Source organism: Photinus pyralis, unplaced genomic scaffold (assembly GCF_008802855.1).
Source record: "Photinus pyralis isolate 1611_PpyrPB1 unplaced genomic scaffold, Ppyr1.3 Ppyr1.4_LG4, whole genome shotgun sequence".
Taxonomy (NCBI): Eukaryota; Metazoa; Arthropoda; class Insecta; order Coleoptera; family Lampyridae; genus Photinus; species Photinus pyralis.
The window spans coordinates 42,468,274-42,493,505 of record NW_022170511.1 but is presented as its reverse complement, the minus strand read 5'-3'; the positions used below and the strand labels follow the sequence as shown (position 1 = coordinate 42,493,505).

At 35.6% G+C, this 25,232-nt stretch overlaps 1 protein-coding gene across 6 annotated transcripts in view; it reads right to left on the bottom strand.

Annotated features, from left to right (window-relative positions):
• LOC116168193 (AF4/FMR2 family member 1) overlaps positions 1–25,232 on the bottom strand; it is a 204,294-nt gene that overhangs the window by 31,360 nt on the left and 147,702 nt on the right. For all 6 annotated transcript variants that reach the window (XM_031483877.1, XM_031483876.1, XM_031483879.1 and 3 more), the window contains 3 exons: positions 21,660–21,783; positions 6,578–7,144; positions 2,936–2,995 (listed from right to left, as the gene is read on the bottom strand). In XM_031483877.1, coding sequence (XP_031339737.1) covers positions 2,936–2,995; positions 6,578–7,144; positions 21,660–21,783 — 751 coding nt within the window. The remainder of the gene's footprint in view (positions 1–2,935; positions 2,996–6,577; positions 7,145–21,659; positions 21,784–25,232) is intronic.

Sequence of the window (25,232 nt, the reverse complement as noted above, 5' to 3'; positions counted from 1 at the left end):
TTGAAGCAAACAAATATGGATGATGTCTGTCGGTCTGTATGTACTCTCATTTCCGGCTAAACACATTGGAAACAAACTCTTGGTACACATGTTCTTACTTATACATAAAAAGAAACAGCTGACAAGATTTTGGGCAGAAACGCGTATGCGTGGATGGTATACGAACTAGACGAAACCTCTGCCAGCTGTTATTTGCTGCCCAGAACCAATGAAACAAAATTGTAGTCTCCCTTACGCGGGGTGCTTAAGAGTATTTTTCACACCTTCACACACGTTTCTTAATGAAAAGTAAAACAAAGTGTATAAATGTTTCCCGCAGTACCAAGGGCGGAAAAAGAGAGGGAGAAGTTGTTGATAAATGTGTCACGAAAACGAAATACTAAATATTTTTTGAGGTTACAAAGAAGCCTAATTTTGTGTTATGGAAAGTGTCGTTTTTTGGATAATTATTGAAAAACTACAGTAGACAAAAAATGTGGGTAATTCTGCATTATTAACCACTTAATCACCTACAGCTTTTTCCTTTATAAGTACTTGTTTTTTCTGAAGTGGATAATAGCAAAAATATAGACACTGAGGTAAGTATTAAATCCCTCTAAAAAAATCGAAAAAAATTGTTTCGGTGATAGTGATTATAGATTTTTAGAAACACAGTGTTTGGGGAAGAGTTAAATGGTTAATAATGCAGTGTGACCGATATAATTGTTTAGTAGTAAGTGAAAAACTGGAGTATTGTTCTCTTAATGGCTTTCGGAAGGCTCTCTGGTCAAGATGTCTGGGATTTATTTTTATCTTTCGTCTTCTTAATTAGTGCTATCGGGTTGCAGTTTCCGACTGCCTGATTAAGCCACTCTCGGTTGCTCATCATAGACGAGTCAGTGGAATTTTGGGCTTAAGGATTCTTTCCCTTGTACTTTCATGAATATATCGACCCTAATTGAGGCAATTAAAAAAAACTTAATTATTACATGTGATATTAAAAAGGGACAGTACTTACTAAAATAATAAGGAGAATTCGTTTTGGGGAAGATTTTGGGATGATTCGGGTTTTTGACTGCCAGGGTAATCGATGTGAAGTCTGACAATTAGAGCGGTTAATTAAGTCGCGTTTTAATCGCGATTGAGTCGATAGTATAGCAGGTTTCCTAGTAAAATATGGAACAAATTCGCGTTTGGAAAGCCGTTGTTACAAATGCGGGATCCTCAATAAACTTTGAACCGCATTCGATTTGTAGACAATCGTCACGTCCATTATTTGTTTGGAACGTAAAATATAACAACGCGAGTGGGAAAGAAGTTTCGTGTTACCGTCGGCGAGATTCCATGTACACGATCCTTCACCTATTTTTAGCGTATTTTCCAACTCATGTTGGAAGGCGCTATTATGGCCACTTTCTCCGTCCGTCCGACCGTTGATGCCTTAACTACTTCTACAGTTTTAAAGATATTTAGTTCTTTACGATTACTTGGCGCATATACAGGCTGCGCAATGTCAACTTTCTTATTTATGGAGATTTTTTTTTAAATTTTAACGACAGATACTTCTAGTAAAGATAAGCATATTGCATATTGTAAAAAACTGTCTTATTCATGGAGATATTATTAAGTCAAAATTGAGAAATCAATATTTATTTAAAAAAGCATTCGATTTCCCCCCTCCACTTTGTTGCACAAAATTGGAAAAAAAGTAAAACGAATGGGTATTATATCAGGATTAAAATTCGGGTATCTTTGATACCACTTTATTAGACCAAATCCGGAGAAAATTAAAATGTTATATTTGATCATAATTCTTGCGCTTCTCACTCGAAACTAATTTGCAGCAATTTTTATTTTTATTACATAATTTTTTACTCGAAATCTGTCTTACTAGTTTCTGAGCTATGGCCGACGTTCATTCTTATTTGACCACCCGGTACATAAACTCAATGGTTTCCGGGCTAGTGAATTTTGAAAACAAGCCCTATTATTTTAAAATTTATTGAATGATTGAATGAAAAACAATAATTACTAATAAAACAACGAATTTCATTTTTTTCCTGCAAGGCCCACTTTAATACGTTGACGCACACAGGCCCTTAATTTCGTTGCCGAAGCCTAGCACAAATTCAAAATCTTTACATATGCCTGACTTACAAATATATTACATCAAGGTGATTGTATAAAGCGGGGAGTTGAAAGACTGATCGGTTCTTACGTGATGATTCAATAAGCGTGCACGGAGCCAATGTTAATTACGACATTATGACGTCATACACCAGTAAATTGTAATTGGATGACTTGCTACATTAGCTTTAAATGGCAACTACGTAACATCATCTTTCCCGCATCGGTGAACTTACATTTTCTCCGGTCGTAACGGTTTTAGGATTTTTTTTTTCTATTTTAAACAAATGAAGTATGTGCAGTATTTTTTTGCTGGCGATTTATTAATGACGAGGCCTTTTGTGAAGAGCTCCGACTGTATAGGCAATGTCAAAAGAAGAGAAACGTTATTAATTAACGCAATTAATTATCGGTAACCTGTTGTTAAATCAATTATTCAATTACGGCCCACATTTTGTTCGCATGATACTGAAAACTAAATTACCAAAGCGGAGACGAACATATAAAACAAATATATCGGAAAACCATAAATCACAGCCGAAAGTGCGTATGTGTGTAATTGGTTTAATTAATTCGTCCGCTAAGTGCATGACAGATACTTAAAACCGACCGCAATCCGTTACCTAATCATTAACAATTATCAGCGGTTGAAAATCTGATATCGAATACAGCCATCTTCTCTCAACTCACTAAATAACAAGACTCTATTAAATTACTCGTAACCGAGAAGATTGCCTTCTTTTTTTCACCTTAACACACCGCAACTTTACGATAGATTTACTTCGGTGGAAATTGCTTTTCAAACAACAACATGAACGAAGACACCTACCTTAAATATACTTTCTACTTTTTGAGATCCGTTCGAGTCCCTTGAAACGTTAGCAGCACCCTAGAAAGAAACAATATTCAATTAGTCGATGGAATTTTCCAAATTGGCGGAAGGGATTAAATTTGTCACATAAATCTTTAGGGGGAGGATGCAAATGGATCAATATTGTCGGGTCAGATCATATTAATTAACACCCTAAAGTTATACGCCTTACATTAAAGGTACATTGTTGGCACTTTAAGAGCCTCTCAAGGATCCAATGTAGAGTCGGTGTTGTTCCTTCTAAATGTTTATTTATATTACTAACACGTTATTATTATATTATTTCCCCAAGATCGCTGTTATACATAGGTATAGTTTAAGGTTTCTGTTTTTTCAACAACTTCAAAGTAAATCTGTAGAGTAGACTATAAATGTCAATTAATCATCCTGAATCATTATGGGGTTATGCTCGGGGTTATGTGTATAATGTACCTATATACAGTGTGTCCCCCGATTGTTTGGTCGTCTCTTGTAAAAGACAAAACGTTTTCAATTGAATTTTGAGCTTCTGAGCATCAGCCCTGCTTGGTGGGAGACTAATTTGTGACAAAATTTTATTGTCGAAAAATCAAGGGACAATTCTTCATTCATTCGGCATACGCTGACCGGGCAGTGTAATAAAGCTATCTGATGGTACCTGCTCGATCTGATCTACTAGAATGCATTTCCATGAGCAAACACGATGGACCTGCTCGATCTGATCTACTAGAATGCATTTCCATGAGCAAACACGATGGATAATCGCCGTATTTTAAGGGTCTTTCAAAATCGTATGCCAAGTGTGGTCGCAAAATTCAAAATATTCACTTCAATTTTTTCGGAAATGAATTCATCTGGCACTCGGTTCATGATAGGTAAGAGGCAACATTGCTGTGATACAAAATAGGAATTTCGAAAATTGGAAAATATTAGGGACGAATTTCTTTCAGGTATAACATACCTACACGATGCAATTAAGCAAAATATGTCCCAAAGTTGTGAACGTGCGGCACGACACACACATAGTTAGTAACTTGAGGTTGAATTCAATTAACAATTTATCAGAGCGACGACGAATGAAATTTAACTTTAAATTGTGTTTGCCGAATGAATTAACAATTGTCTGTAATTTCAATTTCTAAATAGACCTTGACAACTTTTTCTATTAATAAAAGTTTTATACGCGACCCAAAACATTACAAGTTTAGATTTGAATAATTCTCGTGCCATTAATTTAATACCCTCCCATTAGCGTGGCGGTGTCCCATATTTTTCATCTCGAAAACTGCACACCAGTTGAATTAAAATTTTCGTGCGAGAACTCTATAAATTACGATCCTTTTCAAAATTCTGATTGGCCCCGAAACGGAATTCCTTTGTTGGTGTCTATTAAGTGAGGTGTTTGATCCCTCTTTTACAACGAATGATAATTCGGCGCTCTAGGAATGTGCCTTTCTAACAACTAATACGGTAAGTTTTATTGAAGAGAGCGAATTGGTTAAATGTGTACCATCCATTGTTGGCGCTCGACTAGTTCGTCGAGAAAGTCTAATAAATCGAAGACCGTAAACTCCATAAAGTCATAAATCTTTAGGTTTAGTTGTGACTAGCTGGAGGTCGGAAAAGTTTTCGGTGGTGCTGCTAATGTTAAAATATATGGCTTTTATGATAGGAAGTCATTTTGTTAACATAAATAGGAGCTTTTTTCCAAATGTTGGTTTTTAGTAGTAAAATAGCCAAGTGGAAATAAAGTTTGATAAGACATTTTAGAGGGTTTATTTCCTCATTTTCTCAAAAGATAATATGCAATAAAAAAGCGTGGGTACGTATCGATGAATAAGACGCTATTATTCACACTACACGTTAAATTGTAATTCTGGCCGTATTCGGCATCGAAATTGTCCAAAAACGCTCTTTTTTTGAGCTAGTTGGTACGAAAAAGTAAAGGCATATCGTGGTACGACCAAATCAAACAGAGTAGCTCGAAGGAATTCACTGTCCAAGCTTTTGGTTCCAAGTCGTCGGCCTTTATTGAAGCGCACATCCCAGACATTAGGGCGCCAGCAGTTGCCATCGAGGCGCCATAAAAAATTAGTCACAACCGATACGGAACTTAAGAGGAAGAGAAATGCGATATGCCGACTTCACTTTAACGGAGTGAACCTTTAAAGGTACTAACCTTTCGAATAGAATTTACAAACTTTATCTTATACATTAGAGAAATTTTTGCAATCGGTTCGTATCGCAATGCGGTGTTTTCGGCATAATGCTAAAAAAAATAAGAAGAAAATTGTTGGACAATACTGTTTGAACCATTTTTTGAAAATTGCATAGAGTGCAAAAAATGCATTTATTATTGTGTGAAAATTATAAACATAACTATATGAAAATCCGGAGAAATAACTTAGAAATTGTTACACGGGATTTTCGCGGTCTCCGAGTCCATATCTTAAATTTCCCGGGGACGCTCAAGGGTGGCACTACGGGGGTGCAATAGAGTGATAAATTAACAATGCCGAGAAATTGCTCAGAAATGTTACTCGGAGATTATCGCGGTCGTCGAGTCCAGATCTGTCATCGAAATATGGAATCAACGTGTTTTGTCTTCCATTTAAGGGAGTAAAGTGTCACACTTTTCTCACACACTGAAATGCCAAAGACAATTTGAAATTGCTGTAGCTGACTGCAGGAGTACAAAAACACCAGTATTGTACAGGTTCCAAATTGCTTGGTTTTTGATGTTTTTGGGGATATTTTGAGAACTAAAAGAGACAGAGTGGTGCTGTTAGGTCAACTGTGCAAAGTTTGAACCAAATCGGTTCATGTGTTTGACACTTATCGTGTTCATAGACAGACGGACACCATCGATTCCCCTATAAAGGTTGCATCGCTTTACTCTACCGCTTAATAAATGTTTCTCTTAATTGCAACACAAAGTATAAGCGCCTAATACCGATAAAGAAGAACCCTCCCCTCCTGAAAATCGTGTGCGATTCTTCGTACCATGTTTGTGAAGTCAATAATTTTCATTCCATTTCCTATTTTGGCGCAAAATTCATTCCAACGGTTCAAAATTCAAAATGCGAATAATAGCGATTAATTTCTGCAGAAAAAAAATTTATAAAAAACTCCACGGCTCCGTGAAGTTGGCTGGGTCAACCGAATTTTTGAAATAACATTCTATAAGGATGCAGAATTTCATGTAATCGGTGCAAAATTACTCCCAAATTTTTAAATTTTTGGAGGTTTTGAAAATGTGAAAATGAAAATAATTGGATTCATTTTTAACTGACTAAATTATCAGTCCATTTTATTTAAAAACAAAGAGGAGTTTCCTCAATGAAAGGCATTTGAACTGATACTGGGAAATACTGGCGAAGAAACCGACTCAATAGTGACCTTTTCGCAAATTTATTTGAATTGAAAATGTGGTTCGGTCGAATCGGGGACATAGTGTATATAGAATGGTCGTTTCTGCCGTATTTAGAAAAATCTAATGGGTTTTCCGTTATGGTCACATTTTAAAAGAGGGGTCGGAGACTAACCCTTCAAATTTTCCCTTGGGTTTTAGGGAATTTGTACTGTGGCGTTAATCAAAAATTAAACTCGATCTTAGCTTACCTGTTCAATAGAAATCCTAGGTAAATTCCGACTTGCACCGTGTATTCTCGAATTCGACGACGAATTTAAACTAGAGGTAGACGAAGAGGATGACGACTGTTGCGGTGGCGGCGGCGGCGGTTTTATTGGCACGATACCATTCGATCGATGATTGCTAATCGAACTGACCGGCTTGATCGGCTGCCCCGGATATCCGCCGCGACCCTCGTAAGGAGGCTTACCATCGTTGGGTTTGGTAAAGTCCCTCCTCGGATGAGGATGGTGCGGCGGTCTCGCGTTGTTCTGCGGCGGCTTCTTGAATTCGGACCGCGCGCTGCCGTTGTTCGTCGTCGGCGGCGGCGGGGGAGGGGGCCTCGTCGAGGGTAGCACCAAATTGGAATTTAACGAAGGTCGAGAGGTTCCCGATGGTAAATTGGCGGCGGCCGTAAGCGGACCGCCCGGACTTGGAGGAACGCCGTCGACTCCGATGAGCCTTTTCGAGTCGTCGAAGAACGGTTTTACTTTCTGGAAGTCCCCTAGCTTGCTTTGGATTTGCTGCGTTACTCGATCGGCAGAGGACGGGTTTACCTGAAAGAAACAAAAAAAGTGTCATTTATTTAATGAGGTGAGATAAGAAAATTCCCAATTAACACCAGCTAGTTTAATCGGCACCTCGTCACGTAGTTGTTGCAATCGCATACAGGAAATTCTTTAACGGGATTCTAATGTTTAATTAACAAAGACTTCTGGTTAGTTAATAAACAATATGCGTTATCCTACATAAATCATTTTTGCGAGAGGGAGAGGTGGAAATGCGTGTCAGGTTTCTGTGTTAATAACTATGCTTGATTTACGTGGTAATCCTCATATTTTCATACATGACATTTTATATAGAGGGTTAAACTAGTAGAGGAAAGCCGGCGAAGAGAGCAGCGGATTGAGTTAAAAGTTGGGGACAAAACCGGACGTGCTTTGCATTACGTCTTCCGTTCAATTGTTGCCATGGAGGATACCAATTTATATTCTTTCAGAAACAGCAATTTATTTAATTTGAATGTACTTTTTTACCTCATTTCGTTAATATTTGTTCTGTCTAGGATACCCTAGCCTTCAGAACCACTTTCTATAAATAACCAGAAGTGTAAAACGCGAAAAAGGTACTTTAAGACAAACTAACAATATGACGGCGATAAATTTTGCGGCGGTCTTAAAAATAAGATCGAAAGGAAGCGCATAAGAAAATACCGAAAAAGTGGCTGTTCATAAAAGTTAATAGACCGTTTCGGCTTGAGAAAAAGGGCCGTTTTGATGTACGAGGAGGCCGCAAATATCTGAATTAAGAAAATTTATTAAATTATTACAAAATTACATCGTATCCGAAGATTTTGTGAACGCTTACTTTATACGCACGTGCGCAAAAAGTTTTCGCAGTTAATTTCGTTTGGTCTTTGACTACTTGCCAAATTTCTTTTTTGTATTAGAGGAAGTTTAAGATATTGACGGTTATAACAAATTTTAGTAGTCAACATTCGCACATTCATTTATTATAACTGACCAGTCATGCCTGGTAATTAATTATCTATTTTACAGATCTCGGGTCCTTGAACGCCAATTTAATTAATCACATTAATGTTCATATAACGTGATTGACATTTTCGATTTAATTGATGGAATATTTCCTCGTCCCGCTGTGCTTTTAAATTACAGAAACCTAAAAGAAGAAGGGGCGGGATTGGTTCATTTGCTTAATATTAGGTGGCGACACTATTACTATGAAACGAGATATGGAAGATAAAACTAAATTATCTTTGGGGAAAAATTCCATTACGCCACGAAATTTTGTAACCTACTTCTATTTCTTGAGCAATTAATATAAAACACTTGCTTTCAAAGAAATCGCTGTTTAATAACGCCTGAAATTCTTTAAGGCAACTTCTGTTAAAAATTGTAACTTAAACTGTGCTGTATTTATTTGTTCAAGTTACTCTGGACAGTGGACACGGACATCAAGAACGCTACTAAAAAGGTAATAAAAAAAACATATGTGCGGACGATGATAGCGCATAGCCTTGTATACGAAAAAAACAACGTATTCGGTATGTTGCGCGGCCCTTGCCATACAGGGTGTCCCTAAATATGACGTAAATACGGAAGAGGCTAATTCTATGACTAAAAGTTGATATAAACATAGATCCGCAAACGCTTCGTTGTCCATCTACAGGGTGTTAATAGTTTCACGATTTATTAAGTTTCCTTTTTATCATGAAAACACGTCACTGCATTTTGCTGAAACTTTGAATACAATCTATCGATTGCTTTTTGTTTTTTTCTCATTTGTTTGCTGTCACTTCGTAACAATACATTTTATGAAATAAGCTATTTGGTGTGCATAAGCTGTCAATTTTACTCCTGATTTTACTACTTCTTTGGTCATTACCGTTTCCCAAACTTTATTTAAAAATGCCAAGAGTTCGTCGCTGCGCAAATTATCTGGGAATTATTTTTGGAAAATTGCAATGGGTACACTTTAAATCTTTCGAAGTATTGCGTATTTTTAACAGACTACTGCCCGTTTGCACCGACAAATTTAAGCGGAGCTTAGCTTAAGCGTCCCTTAAAATCCATGGCAACGATTATTGAGACAATGGTTGCCATGGATTTTAAGGGACGCTTAAGCTAAGCTCCGCTTAAATTTGTCGGTGCAAACGGGCATACGTGATTTACAGTTAATCGAGATCGCGAATAACCTACACCTGTTACTTTTTAATTTGATAGTTTTTGAATTAGACAATTGTAACTTGTAACCCTGAAAACAATTGACTTGACGGTTGTTGTCATTAGTCCCTTATTTACTTTCATAATAGCTTTCTTTATATTTTTGCGTGTTTTTTTCGATATTTTAATAGTTCTTCAGTTATAAGTGGTGTTATATACACGATTTTGTTTCATTATATATAAATTATCTCCCAGAGTAAAAATCCCTTTCGGCTCCGCCCATCAGGTGTAGGTAGATTTCTTTAAAGTGTCCTGCTGATTCACGAACTTGACCGAGATATTTATAAGTTACGCCAACCCTTAAAGTTTGGTCGAAATGGGTTCATAATTACGAAAGTTATAGTGTTTCTTGGAAGCGATATATATAAACCATTACCATTACAATAGGTAGATAGAAATCTACCTAAAAACTTTTTACAAACTTTTTACAAATACGGAATAAAAAATAATGGTAATCAACTGTACCTGATGCATATTGGATTGTGCCATTAAAGAAAATACAGGGTGCCCAGTATGTATGGAATATAGGATATATCTCGGGAAATATCCAATGTATACAAAATTTTTCTATATAGGATAGTTTTTTTTTCATAATAAGGCAGCATTCAGTTGTTTTTAGGAGTGAGAATATTCAATAAATTGCCACACCGGATAAACATCTTATGATACAAAAGTTCAATTCAAGAAAAAATTATTTAACTACCTAAACGATGAATGTTTTTATAATCTGCATGAATACTTTAACACGTGAATCCGAAAAGATCATGTTATAATTATGTTAGTTAGTCTATTATGTGTGTAAGTTTGACTTGTTCCTATACATTTTATAATTGTCGTAAGGAAATACATAAATGATTATTATTATTATTTTAGAAAACAAATGAGTAACGAAAAACAATTACATTTTTTTAAATGGCAGTGCACCTTTTCATTAGGCTCATTTGATAGCGATTTTTTTTCTCTTTTCGATGGTGTAACATGTTAATACCCTAATACAAGAAAATTTTTCAAAAAAAAACTTATTATAGTCACATCAATAACATTAATCTAGACATCCTACATCAAAATAAAACAAATGAATGTGTACGTTTGTTACCATTTTATTGCAAATTTCATTTTGTTTTCAAGATTTAATAAGAAACGTACACATTCATTTGTTTTATTTTGATGTAGGATGTCTAGATTAATGTTATTGATGTGCTTACAATGTTTTTTTTAAAGAGAAAAAAACTATCAGATGAGCCTGATCAAAAGGTGCACTGCCAGTTAAAAAAATTCAATTGTTTTTCGTTACTCATTTGTTTTCTGAAATAAAAACATCTGAATGCTGCCTTATTATGAGAAATCAAATGTTAAAAAACTTTCATATAAAAATTGTTGTATACATTCAATATTTACCGAGATATATACTATATTCCATACATAATGGGCAACCCTGTAGTTTACCGTACACGTAATTTTTCCAATCAAATTTCAGGGACCACCTTGATACAGACATGGCATAAACAATAATGGCAATCAATTGTGCTAACTGCAGATTGCATTGTGCCTTTTGAAAACCGACAGATTCATATAATCATGAATATGTGTTGGGGGGATTGATTTCTTATTCAGGTTCCTGAACCATTACAATAGGTAGAAGAAATCTACCCGAAATTACAGCATCCAGACTCAACAAGAAATGTCCATTTGGATAATCATGCCATTTGAAAATTAAAAATTAACACGTGCCAACGATTTACGAAATTAGCTACTCCACCCCTCGTAAATGCTCGACCACCATCACCTCTTAAAACAAGACAGGAAGAATAAATATGCGACAGTCTTGCTGGAAACGTAAAAAATATCGTGCCCCTGAATTAAATCCTTGAGGAACTCTCCAGATGGCGTTGTAGAATTTCTCGACGGGTTTGGTCTTATTTTTCGCCCCCTTTCAAACCGTATTTAGATTTGTTTAGTATCACTTAGACTTAAACAGATTCTAATTTATTTCGCCTTTACGGAGAAAATCAGTTGCCAATTTTGGTACAGTATTAAAACCGTCGGTAATTAATTTTGAATTCAAGGGCTGAAGTAGTATTATACCCTCGATTATACCTTAAGCCCGAGAGAATTTAGTACGGTATTAAATATTGACATCGGTTGCTAAAAATGTACTACCCATAAACGTAATAACGAGTGATGGTGTGATTACAACGTTAAATTGGTAGCAATTGTGACAAAAGTGTAAATTATGCGAGAGTCATCCGGCGAATTTGTAGTGATTTGTATAATGATAGCACGAAGTGCGCGCGAACAGAGAAGAGGGTTGTTTTTAATCTCTCATTGGAAGTGGTGCGAAAAGAGAACAAAAACCATTACGATTTTATTAGATAACAAATTTAACACTTATACATTTTAATTTCGCAATTACAAAAATTCCTGATAAAACGCGCTCGGTGTATTTGTGTATGTAAAGTGGGAAAGGCAATCAACATTATTCAAGGGCTTTTAACGATGTTGCAGTGGATAAGTTATAATGCAAGTGGCGGTGAAGTGCATTACAAAAGCCAGCAGATGATTTATTGAATTGCGCATCGGTGCAATGTAGATGAACGAAAATAGTCTTACGTGAGTGTCCCCTACTCGGAATCAATACTACGCATATCGCTCTGAGTCGTCGCTCTCTGAATCACTGAGCCTTCGGAACCTTAAACTTCAACCCTAAACCTTCCAACCCCTAAGGGTCTATCACAGTACCTCTTATAGCCCCGGGAATCGCCGAGCTAAATGCTTTCCCACTTTCCGTTCCGCAACATGTTGAATGAGTTTACCCAATGTTTTCGGGATTAAATCGATAGGTGTTACTCCGTCCTCATTTATTAATTGAATAGGCAAAGTCGACCCAAATTAGTTATATAATTACTGCTCCATTTCTAAACGCTTCAAGATATAAAAAGTCAACAGTTGTCAAATAAACCCGAAACAAGCAGTTTATCGAAAGTAGTAAGGAAGCGAAACTTGAAACAACGGATCCTTCCTTATTCTCCACTCCTTCCACTTCTTTCTTTTTAGCGTTCAGGCGGTATAAATCTTACTAACATGAACTTACACAAAACGGTGGGAGGAAATTAGGTTATACACGGAATTTCCTTTACGTTCATTTTTGTTTCAGCGTTACGCACGTAAACTAACCTTTTTTTCCCCTCCTAGGTATATGCTTTATGGTAATTTCGCCGTTTAGCATTCTGTCATTAACTTCACCTACTTTATAAAGTTATAAAACTGAACACGATAAAAGGTTTTGTTTAGAAACCGCCCCAACACAAAAATAGTACTTTAAGTTTGATAAATTTCCACGCCATAGTTTAACACCTTTTTAATCCCCCATTCGTCACACTTAACTACTTTAATGATCAACCGCGTGTTAATGAATTCTCCTCGAGATTTTGACTGTAGGTATAGGTAACCGCTCCATCATACCAAAACCATTGGGCAATTTCAAAAGGGAAACTCGACGACCCGCATTTTCTACGTCGCCGTGAAGCTAAACGTCAATATAAATGCCACCCTTAAATTTGTTACTTTTGGCGTCGTGCGTTCAATCCCTTTTAGCTTCTATAAAGAAACTACACCGGAATTTTTATTTGATCAATACTTATCAGGCTGTATTTTTGCACTCGTGTATTTTTCATGGAGAACTACGGATCGCGATGTTCGCTCTAACATCCACATTGGCGATTTTCTCATTTGATGTTTTTAGCGCGCCAAGGAACACTTAAGACAGAGGTTGTCGTAACCTTTCAGACCAGAATAAAATTTTTCGATTCTATATACGAGGTCTATGCATAGTACAACAATTCCGTGAAAAGGATAAACAACCCTAGGTCCTTTGGACATGCACATACCTACTAAATTTCAGGTTGCCAGATTAGGTTGTTTGTTGTTACCATGGTGGTCTTTATTATACACCATGGTTGTTACTAAACAGAGTATCATCGCTCTGTGTTTGTTAGTAAACACTTCCGTTGCATCACTACCTGAAACCAAGCACCAGTCAAGGCACTGGGGATGAAAAAAGTCAAGATGAGAAAGTCGAAATGAAAGACTATGAGGATTATTTCGAGGCGCCATTCACAACCACCGAGTTCCAGAGGCTCTAAACCAGTGATTCTCAAGGTGCACCCTGGGGTGCCGCAAGCACTTCATAAGGATGCCACGAAATTTTTAAATATTTACTTAATAAGCTTGAAATTACATAAATTTAAAAAGGAATTAAAATAATTATCAAAAATGGATATTCATTTTTTATTACAATTCTGTTTTTTAGTTTCTATTTTATTTATTTCTATGGTTCATGGTTCTCTAAAAGTAATCAGGGTGAAAATGTCACTTACAAAAAAGATGTGTCTTGGTGAGGTCTACAAAAAAGGCTGCTACTAGGGGTGCCGCGAATTTTGTTTAATAATTTTAGTGTACCGCCAGACAAAAGATTCAGAAGAAGACACAACTCTGGAAAAAATGAATGGGGGGGGGGGAATTGATAGGAAAGAGGACTACTTTCATGTTTCATAATTTTTACAACAAAACCGGTTTATAATGTCAATGCTGTTATATTTAGTCAAATCTCGTACTCAAGAAATTCAGAAAAATGTTTCTACTGATATTTCCATAACCACAAAAAATTGGTAAAGCACCGGCGAAAAGCTTTGTATTATAATTTATAAAGGTAATCCACCTCAGAATTGGTGCTAATTTAATTTTCCCATTCTGAAACAAAATTTTGTTTGTTCTGTTGAGAACCAATTTACCCAGCTTTTCAACAAAACTCAAAATTTACAACTCTGCAGAAAGTATCGCAATTAAAAAAAACGAATTCGAGGAAAATTTCAAAACAGGGAAGAAATTTGAATCAAGCTAACCATTTATTTGAGACTGGGAAATTCTCGCACAATTATCGCGTTGTGGACGAGTACACCAGCCCGTTGAAACCAACAGTTTCCAACCTCTGTATTTTTTGTACTTGTATTCGTAATAAAGAATGCATCTCAGTACAGTATGCACTTTTTGCCGGGCATATAAAAAATATAGTTCATGATTTCTCCGAAACGAACCGCGTTGTATTGAAAATCTCTCAACACTGTCTTGTAGAGCTCAAATAGTGGTAATGAGAAAATGTGCTCAAATAACATCAGAAAAAATCAAAACAAAAACGGCAAATTTCGGTTTTTTGGCGTATCTTCGAAAGTAATCCCAATTTTCTGGTTTTCTTTACAGCATGGTAACTTTTTTATTGCACAACTTTTCCCTAATTTGACCATCTTCCTATCTTCTATGGTTTCCGAGATGATAGACACCCTTATCTTGGACATAGTGCACATACAATGAAATGTTAAACTCAACTTAATTACTTGTTGGCTTGTACCATTTTTATCTACAATCAAACTAAATCCATTCTTTAAAATTTAGGGCTGATACCGGAATACAAAAAATAGCGCAGGAGTATAGTGCGTCCCGTGGGTGCTAGCTCCAGGGATTCACACATACGTGATTTATTTACAACTGATTATTAATAAACTTATTAACAGTCTTGGAAATGGATTAATTTATAACAGTAATTATTATTTGTCACTCACAATATATAACACGACACGAGCGGGCGCTTGAAACTTCATTGGGCAACTCCGCGGAAACACAATTCGAGTTACTTATATAGCAAACGCCTCTCTTTCTCGATAGTTCTGGAATGGTTCTAAACGCTCCAGAGTATTCTAGAATGTTCTCGAACAAACACGTCATATTTTCCGGAAAAAATTGCGTCACATCTAGTAGGATGACAAGTCGGAATTTCAGGAATATTCCCTACACTATTTCATTATTTAGCAGGAGCGTCTTGTAATCTACCGAAGTAAGAGGACCGATAAAATACTTTTTTTTTTCAAATAATTGTGGATACTCTTGTAAGGTTAGCTATAGTTTCTGAATTTCCCAAATTTTCTTTAAAGATACCTATGATCCTGCCCATAGGTACACAAACTTCTGAATAGGTTGAAGTTCCTGAAGATTTTGAAGCTTCCGAATATACGGAAGATTCCTAATGTTCCAAAGGTTGGAACGATTGTGAATATTCTACGTGTTTGTATGTTGCAAAGATTATAGCAATTTAGAAAATTTGGAGTAGTTGGAGAGTTTTAATTTTGATAACTATGAACAGTCTAAATATTCTGAAGTTCCATATTCAAATGTGCAGAGTCATTTGAAGATTATCATTAATGTTGCCAGTTTTTTTTCAAAGTGTTCGTAATTGATTGAAATTAAAATTACTGGAATTGAGTTGTAAATTATTAAGTCTAATGAGTCTAATTTCTAATCGGAAGCGAGAACATTCTACATATTCCCCAATTTCAGTTTTGATTATACAATGAATCTAGATTCCCTAAAATATTTTCAGTTTTGCACGCCTTCCGATTATGCCGGAAATCGACGCACACTTCGTTAATTTAAATGGGATGCTCTGGAAATTAGCAAAAACCTTACCACTTAATCTAATCTCTATCTTCTAAAAAAAAGTGCAATTCCGATGTAACCATGTATACAGGGTGCGTCTATATTAATGTGATTCGGGAAAGCATTTGGTTGTTGCATATTTTATTTGTAATTTGTGCGTATAACTTGTTGATTACGGATAATCAATATCTAAATTTCATCTGCTAGCATTTCAAATAGGAACATGATTATTTAATGTTTTATGTGCGTTGAAAGTAGGTGTTTCGTGTAATCTAAGCGAGTCGTCTAATTGTAAGCTGCACTTGTTATACGTCTACGAGGGGATGACGTTGAATTTCACGTACACCGATCTCGTTTTGAAATTTATTTCGGTTCCATCCGAGGCTACGTGCAGCAGGGGCAGAAATGCATATTTATTAGGTTGATGTAGACCGTGGGAACTAAAATGTGCAATGGAATTTGTACCGTCAATTGCATTAATAAATCAGTATTTATCAAATTTTTTCCATCACTTTTATATCGGTTTTCTCTTCGCCCCCACAGACTAATTTGTAATGTAGACAAGCATTTTCATAAATTCGCTCGCACTTCTAGGTAATAAATATTTGTTAAAGTATCTGGATAATTTCGCCACATTGCTTAAATGTGGATGCATTTATTTTCGAATGTTAAATTGCAACATTCTGGTTATACCTGCACCTTGAATTGACTAAAAAAAAAGACTATACCGTCTAAAATCCATGGAAATTCGTCATTGGGCTTCCTAAAGAATGTTATAATTAATTGAAAGGAAAATGTCTCTGAGAAAGCGGCGGCGATGAATATTTATTTATGACGGTATGAGGTACCAGCAGTAATAATCAACAAAGTTGAGCTTTTTGTAATAAACTACTGACCGTTAACCCACATCATAAACACGTCATAAAACGCAATAATATACATAATACTATGAGTTAATGACGTAATAAACGCTATAAGAAAAGTTTATTTTCAGTTATCACACATCTAAAAGTTCGTGGGCGATTTTGTTCATTTGACTTTTCACCGTCTGTTTGTGGCACGCTATACTGCGTGAATTTTCTAATAGAACATACAATGAAACGAAAGTAGCAGATTTCTGAGGTCCCTCAGGAATGAAGAGTTTTTCGGGGGCACTAGAAAAGTTTTGAAAGGCGTTATAAAGCTGCAGCCTTCGATTGCTATATAGAAAGCGTTTGGAATGTTTTCCAGAGCCTTTTAACGCTTTCCAGAGAAGCACACGAAACATCTGTTCTGGGTGGAAGCTTGTGGGTTTATTAACACACATATTTAAAATTCATCGTGGGGGGCATGTTAAAGGACCGTTAAGGCTACAACCTAAAAATATGTTCAACGAAATTGCAGTGGTTATACAGGGTGATTAATATCATAGTTGCATTTCTGTAAATAGAACTCCCTGTATATTATTGTATATTTCGATTCCTTGGTCAAATTTAGTGTGACATGAGTCATTTATTCAAAAAGTAGATGTCCGCTAAAAATTAAATATCGCAGTTATAAAACTTAGAAGGCCGTGATTACTAATCATGCAAAGTACTAGTATACGCCGAACGGTCAAAGCTCGTCATCATTCGTCAATTTTCAAAATTTCAATCAAAGGTATCTTGATTTTTTTTAAATGGTACAACCAAGTTTTTTTATTGCATTAAATGGCCTACCCTGTATAACGTAAATGATATTTTTGAGATAGTAAACACATTAATCTATCAAAATGCGTCTCACACTCTGACTTATCAAAACATCGTTAATACGTTTGGTTTTTTCGAAAAAAACTAAGGAGCTCAGTGAGTCCATTAAACTTGATCACACCACTTCCGATCCAGTTTCGCACCTTATCTATTCAAGGTCTTTTGTAATATCTGAAAATTGCAATTGCTCAACAATGAAATAAGAAATATTTACTAACAAGGCAACTGATAAGAAGCAATCGTGAGACAACTCCAAGGTTGTTATTGTGATAACATGTTTTTATACACTTCATAAACAAGGTCTACAATTTTGACAGGAAATTGTGGTTTCCAAGACGTTGGCGCACGTGAATATTCTATATTAAAACAAAGTTTTTCTCACCGCCGTACATGTTGTATACATTTAAGTAAAACTGCTGAGTTAAAATTGTGTTTAATTGAACTACACAAATTGAAAAAGGTGTCTTGTACAAGGGCAGGTGTAAAAATAAAACGCGTCTTGTACGAGGGCGTCCCCATTTAAATCAAGGTAGCAATTCATTCCTTTCGATGCCTTTAATTAAACTAAGTAATGTATTAGATGTGAATTGCTGAGCAACCGTTGATGACGGCGGTTAAACAGCTATTAAATTAATCAAAATCTTTGTTAATGGATATGCTACTGAGATCTACCATACAACAAATAAGACGAGTCTCATAATGTTTGCTTCTTGTTGAAACTTCCCCTGTTTAATAACCACATTCTCATGGAGTTGTACGCATTAATAATTCAAATTTGATCATTAGAATGATTTTCGCACTCACAACATGTAATTTTTATTAGTCAATAGATATCGAGGATCCTTAATAACCTGAGCGAGAATCTGAAGGTTGAAAGTACATAGTTCCTTTTTTTCTGTCATTTTTTCTTGACAATCATAACTCTTGTCTTGTCGGAAATTTAGTATTTAACTAGGGACTTCTCAATAGGAAAGCACCGAATCCAAAATAATCTTTTAAAAATGAAAAAAAAACATTTCTAGATCGGACGAGAAAAAAAAGTCAGAATTTCACACAATTTGCTCTGTACATCTTCCATGTGCAGTTTAAGATGGTTGAACATAATCCTCCAGCGGAATTTTATAATACATGCCTCTAGGAGTGTATTGAAATTATAATGCGTTATTTTCATGCCTAAATATCCACTGAAAATGAAATTCCCCTCTCTAAGCTACATACAGGGTGTCTCAAAAGTCTAGGATAATCATTTGGCATCGGTATTGAAACTGGTATTAATTAAACACGCTTCAATTTGTTTATATGAATAGCAAAGGAAAACTGTCTGGAAAAACATGACGGATCGTTCTAGAAAAGTCTAGAAGGCGTATCACAATTCAGAAAGAATGGAATGCAACTCATTCGCTTTCATTTCTTGTCCTTTTATCTTGCTGGCGCCCCGATGTCTGGGATATTCGCTACAGTAATTAATTATTTTAAAAATAACTAAGATATCGGGGTTTTTGTTTTGGGAATGTGCTTCTTATTAGCGCATCATTTCAAGAATTAAAAAAAAATGTGCTATTGTCCGTCCGTCTGGACCCACTTCTGTCGTGTTGCAGGGAAGGGGATTGATTTTAGCTTTCATAGTACCTATTTGAATTAAAGGTCTCAACAAAAGGAATTGTTTTCGACCAACTGCCGTCCTTCTTTCTGACCCCTTATCCAAAGAGGAGGTTTGGGGAGAGAGGACTGGTTTTATCCTTCATGGCACTCTATTCAAAAGTCTCAACGAAAGGAGTTTTTACCAATCATAGTGATCCTCCCTTCGATATATACATTATTACGCATATGGACGGTTCTATGAGCACTTTTTTTCGGAGAATCTGAATCTGTTAGGATTTCCATAACACGCATGATGTAAAAGCTACAGGCTGTTATTTCTTATGCACGCCATATTGGATTTTTACGGAATGAGATAGAAGACAAAAAAAGAAATTCATTTCAATGCATCGCCACCATAGCTATGTTGATTCAGTAAGCTCTAGTTATCCGTCGATGTTGTGTTGAGAAATGAATATAAAACATCTAATTTTGAAATTTGTAAATTTACGTAAAAGTATAGTAAAATATTTAAAATATTCGCTCGCTTAAGAGATACGGGGGAAAATCAAAAAAACACACTAGGGATGATACTCAGGATGATACAAGTGATTTAAAAAAATTCGAAAAGATTAAAAATTTTAAACAAATTACAAAAAGCATAAGATTAAAAACATACAAAAAAATTCACAATAATTTTTTGGAATTTTTTTAATATTTGTTGAAATGAATATTGAATTTGTTTAGTGTTTCGTTTTTGAAAAGAGCATTTAATATGCTATCTTTATAGATTAAAATATACAGGATGTTTTTATTTAATCAGTAGTTTTAGTCAGGTTTGCCACATTGCACAAAAACCTGTTTTTCTTTATTGTTTTTAGATGATTTATAGGAAAATAATTTTTATTTTTTTAAGCGCATTAATTCAAGAAAGTTCGAATTAATTCAAAAAGTCGAACTTTCTTGGCTTTTTTAAATAAAATTCACGTCTTATTCCAACCCTGATTAGAAGTACCTATCTGGAATTCACATGTCGGCCTTCAATTTCCTTAGAAATCGTAAGAAAATTAATATTTTGGCAGAATGTGCCCACAGTGAGACATCGGTTGGTTTAAACCTAAGAAATCACTTGATTGAGATACACCTTAGCTGAAAGAAATGAAATCATCTTTTTCTATGAATCTTAAAACCGATGTGCGTGTAAAACTACTCAATTATTTAATGAAATCCCCATAAGAATATCGATGCGTAAATTCTCAGGACATGGGATCATTGAGCAATAAAAAAAATTACACCGTCGGGAATTTTAATTGTGCTCGAGAAATTTGCTGCAAATCCTGCGTCACAATTGCAACGGTCGCAAAATTAACTAATGTTACTACCGGGTTAGTCCATAAAATTTCATACAAAAGTTTTACAAGCATTGGGCGAAAATTATTACGCTTGAAAAAGAGACTTCTGTGAGTGAATGTCCCAAATAACTGATTCTTGGGAGTGAAATTACTGTCGGCGTTCCTAGCAGGAAATTTAACAGGGGAATTATACCAGAATCTATTGGAAAAAATCATAGACTCACTGATCACACAATCTTTGGGGAGAGTCAAGGGGGCGACAATGAAAACAAAGAAAATTCGTGGTTTCAGCAAGATGGGGCTCCGTCATATTACCTATGCTCTAACACTAACTGCTGGACAGTATCGCCAAATCAATTAAATGTGTTGATTTTTTAAAATTATTTCATAGCCAGGCCCTCGAGATTGGATTTTGTGGGTATTTCTGTAAAGAAAATATGGTTTTTAACTCGATGGGCAGTGTATATATGGTTTTAAAAGTGGGTTAATGGGCGATTTTGCCCGTAGTATCGAGAAGAGTTGTACTTTTGTATAGTTAATAATGTGTGAACTTGTAAATTAGATTCATGGCATTATGGCGAACCTGTTATAAGTTGCGAAGAGCAATATTGCATAGCATTTCCGATCGTTCAAATTGTTTCAAGATGAAACTCATTTCTTGGCACCCGAGTCAATCACAACAAATATTTATTGTGATCTAATTGCCTCAATCACGAGCCAATGATTTCGAGTGTATTTAAAGCGCAACTTTTCCAAATTTAAACTTGCTGCGTGTTTTTCAAGAAACGCATCGCGAGTAGCCTTTGTTTTAAAACACCAAGCAAAGACCCCTGACCTTAATAAATAAATTATATCCCACCACCGCGTTTGCTGATGAAAAATTTAAGTAAAATAAGCTGGTGACTGTGTTTACACGTTAAGTCTACTGCTAGACGCAAATACCGAAACATAAATAGATTCACATTTACTCGCATCCCGCGATAATGACGTTTTGTAATGAAATGTAATGTTATACGACCTCTACCCAATTTAACGTGTTCAAGGAACTAAGCGTTTAATGCGAAAATTACAAAAACAACGGCGTCGTGATCGCGCACGATTCATTTGGCATTGAGTTTTTTGTTTTGTTTAAATTATTCCTTCAACGCCGAATCCGAGCTCCGTTAATGACCAATTAACACTTACCCTGACAGGTGCTCCGAAGAGCGGTGCTCCAGGGACCTCCTGTTCTCTATCTCTTTCGGCCACTTGTGAGGACATCTGAGCACGTGCCTGCCGCTCCCGCTCCCGAAGGCGGTCTCTTTCCACGCTGAAAATAAATAAAAATATTTTGTTAATCTACTGACGAGCGGCGCAAGAGCACTAGAGGTAGGTTACAAAAATAATTCCAAAACTTTTTAACGACACCAAAGCAACAGGTTAGGGTTGCGAACAAAAAAAAATTGCAGCTTTCGTTCAAAGGTCCTTAACTCCGCACGAGTTTTTGTTTATTTACAACTTCGATGCATTTTATTGTAACTTTGGAAACCTGTTTGCTTGGCCATGCATATTTAATTTACATTAGAAGTGCGAAGAAAAAAACTCATTAATTGCTTTCTACGTAGATTTTTCTCATACAATTATAACAAGGTCGTTAAAAATGCTTTAGAAATTATCCAGCTCATCCATAACGAATCCTTTTGGCTTTTGTAATTGAATAAAGTATAGGTACTACCCTTCAAACTAGTCCCAAGGTTGGGACGTTGATTGGCTAACCTTATTTTATTATACAGGGTGTCACACGACGAATGTCCAGCTCTTTAAAAGAACACCTCGGAAAATTTTTAAAATGACAGTATACTCATGTTCATAAGAGGAATTTGTCTAAAATAATTTCAATTTGGTGGCACTTCCGGTTGTGCCGGTTTAAAATGAACACCGTGTATATTATTTCATTTTTTTAATTGTATACAGGGTGGTTCAAATTCGTCGCTCACATAACTAAGATGACCAAAAATTGAAAATGTCAAATTTTGTTATCATTTTCTCTATCCTAAAACGGTTGGAAGTGGACTGTTTGCGTTTCTACATTTAGCGTGTTAAAGAAAATTCTGATAACAGATTCAGATTCTCCGAAAAAAAAGTGCTAACGGAAACCGTCCATTTCCAACCGTTTAACACAAGGAAAATGAAAAAATGAAGTTTTTAGGTGATATCTCAAGTTATAGAGATTTTTCAAAAATTTTAATAGCGTTTTTTTTTTTACAAAAATGAGCAACTTTGTCCTCATTTAAACCACACTGTATCTCTCATCGTTGCGGAGCTCCAAATGGTAAGCCACTAATTTGAACCACCTTATATGTATGTCATTTATGATTTCAGAAATTATCCCAAATCATAATTATCAATTTGTTGTAAATGAGTTGTTATTTAATTGGGACCGTTGGCGTTTTAGAAGAAGCTTCGCTTTGGTGGAATGTGTTGATTTTTGGAAATAAATACACAGTTACATACACACTACTTTTATGGAACACCCTGTATGCCTACAAATTTATCAATTAAACCAAAAAAGTGGCGGGTCATTTTTTATCCCAACTACTAACGTGCGGGGGGTAAAAAAATGCATTCCGCTAGTTTTGAACAGCGAGTAGCGCATTAAAAACAAAACAGAGCTTTTTTATAATTCAAATTTAGGTTTACGATTACCCTCCCCCGATAATTTCTTTATTATTTAGACCATAGCCATAAAATCTGATCGTTTTAAAATTTCCTTCCCAAAAATCTCCTCACCTCTCTACCTTGAAACTTTTTATAAATGTTTGCTGTCAAACCTGATGTGCAAAATGCAAAAATATGTAACAATTAAGTACTAATGTTTAAAAATTCGGGGGTAGAAGGTGGAGACACCATAACCGCCATTTTACACAGTTCCTTCCTGCTCATTCAACGGAGGTGGGAAAGAACTAATGATATCTTCGAAATTTGGTGTCTGAGAGTTCTCAATGTGAAAAAAACGAATCTGAAAGTCATTTTTGAAAATTTGAAAAAATAAAAAAGAAGCCCATGTGAATAAATTTAATTGACGATATTTAAGGGTTGATATAAGAGATATAAGTTCAATAATATTATTAATGCTTGGAGCACCCCTCAATTGCCTAAATGATGTCCGTCCCCACTTTGTGTACCCAAGAAAAATGACAAGGTTTGAAAACCATTTCCAGAAAAATGAAGTCTATACATGTACAAATTGTGTTGACGTTAATGAAGGATATCAATCGCAACATTTGATGTAATTAGCCCTACGTAGAATATAGCCGTGCATATGCAATGCATATCGTAAGTGTATCGAAATTAGCTTGTATATTTAAAATTAAGATTATGGTACCTAGTTATATTCTAAGCACCGCCCCCTTCATTTAAGGAGCAATTCACATCCATGTAACGAATAAGAGCAAACACGTAAAAAGTTTAATCGTAAATGATTTACGTAAACCGCATTTTAATGAGGTAAGTTAATGTTGTTTCCTCGGTTGTTTCAAAAACTCACTTCTTCGCCATCAATGTGATTCCACATTTTTTTGTCATTTCTTGCTCAAACCAAATTGTCTTCTTGAGCATCAAATAATGAGGGTAGGAATGTTCCCAATAAAATTTGTGAAATAAGTAGTTCACCTGTTTAAATATTTCGTAATTTAAGGGCCAATAAAAAAAGTCCAACGTCATATTTTCAAGATGGACCATAGGTCATAAAGGGGAGGTTTATCTCTTCACATTAAAGAAGATGACCGTATGAACCAACTTTCAGCAGCACGTTCACATTTCTATATCTGAAAAGTACTCGAAATCTAATGGTCGACGTTATCATGCCTCGGACACAGAGAAATGAGAATAAACGAGCACCCGAGGCAGATACTTCATTTCCGTTCAAGAATGTGGACAATTTGCCTAGAGAGCAATAGTTGCAAAGGCTGTAATTAAACAATGAGAAAGAGATTCCACCAACCACAGCATCGAATTGACAATACGCTTCCTATACACCATCAAATTAACCCTAATAAATTAATTAGAGCGAGTCGTATTCCAAATAGTCCCTATCTCGATCCGATAATCTAATAATCATAAATCTTTGAGAGTATAACGATTTCGTGTGTTTATAATAGCTAACGCTCCGAACATTGTAGAAAAGCTGGTGGAAAAAAGGGCATCCCCCGTCTTTCTCTATCTACGTTCATCATTTATTGATTTTAATTTGTGTTTTAAATTCCCTGCCAAGTTTTCTTCCCTTCAATAAACAAGAAATTCGCGTTCTACTTTCGTATGTAGGTAGGTGGGTAACGTAGTTTACAATTTGCGAGGTTTTACCGTCGTTCTTTGAAAAATTAATTTAATTAAAACCGATTAGTTGCTTTCCTTTCGTGGAGTGTTTCAGGTTCAAGAGGACTTGAGAGTAATATTTTTTATGTAGTGTCACTCGAGCACGTAAAGAGAGTCATTCATTCGACTTCTCCATATGTTCATAAGGCTCTTTAGTCTTACCAGTGTTTTGGAATTATTCGTACGAATGAAAACTCACTTGGCTTGTAGAAGAAATCTTCTGCAGGCCATTTTGGAGGAAATTATGAGAATGTTTCGGAGTTTTGAAAAATGAAAACTTTGATAATGCTATAAATGTACAGCAAATATTGAAATTGTTTGAATATTGTACAGGAAACTAAAAACCCACTCTATTATCCGGCACTACCCAGACACTAGAGACGGATTATGGAGCGATTGAGCTTA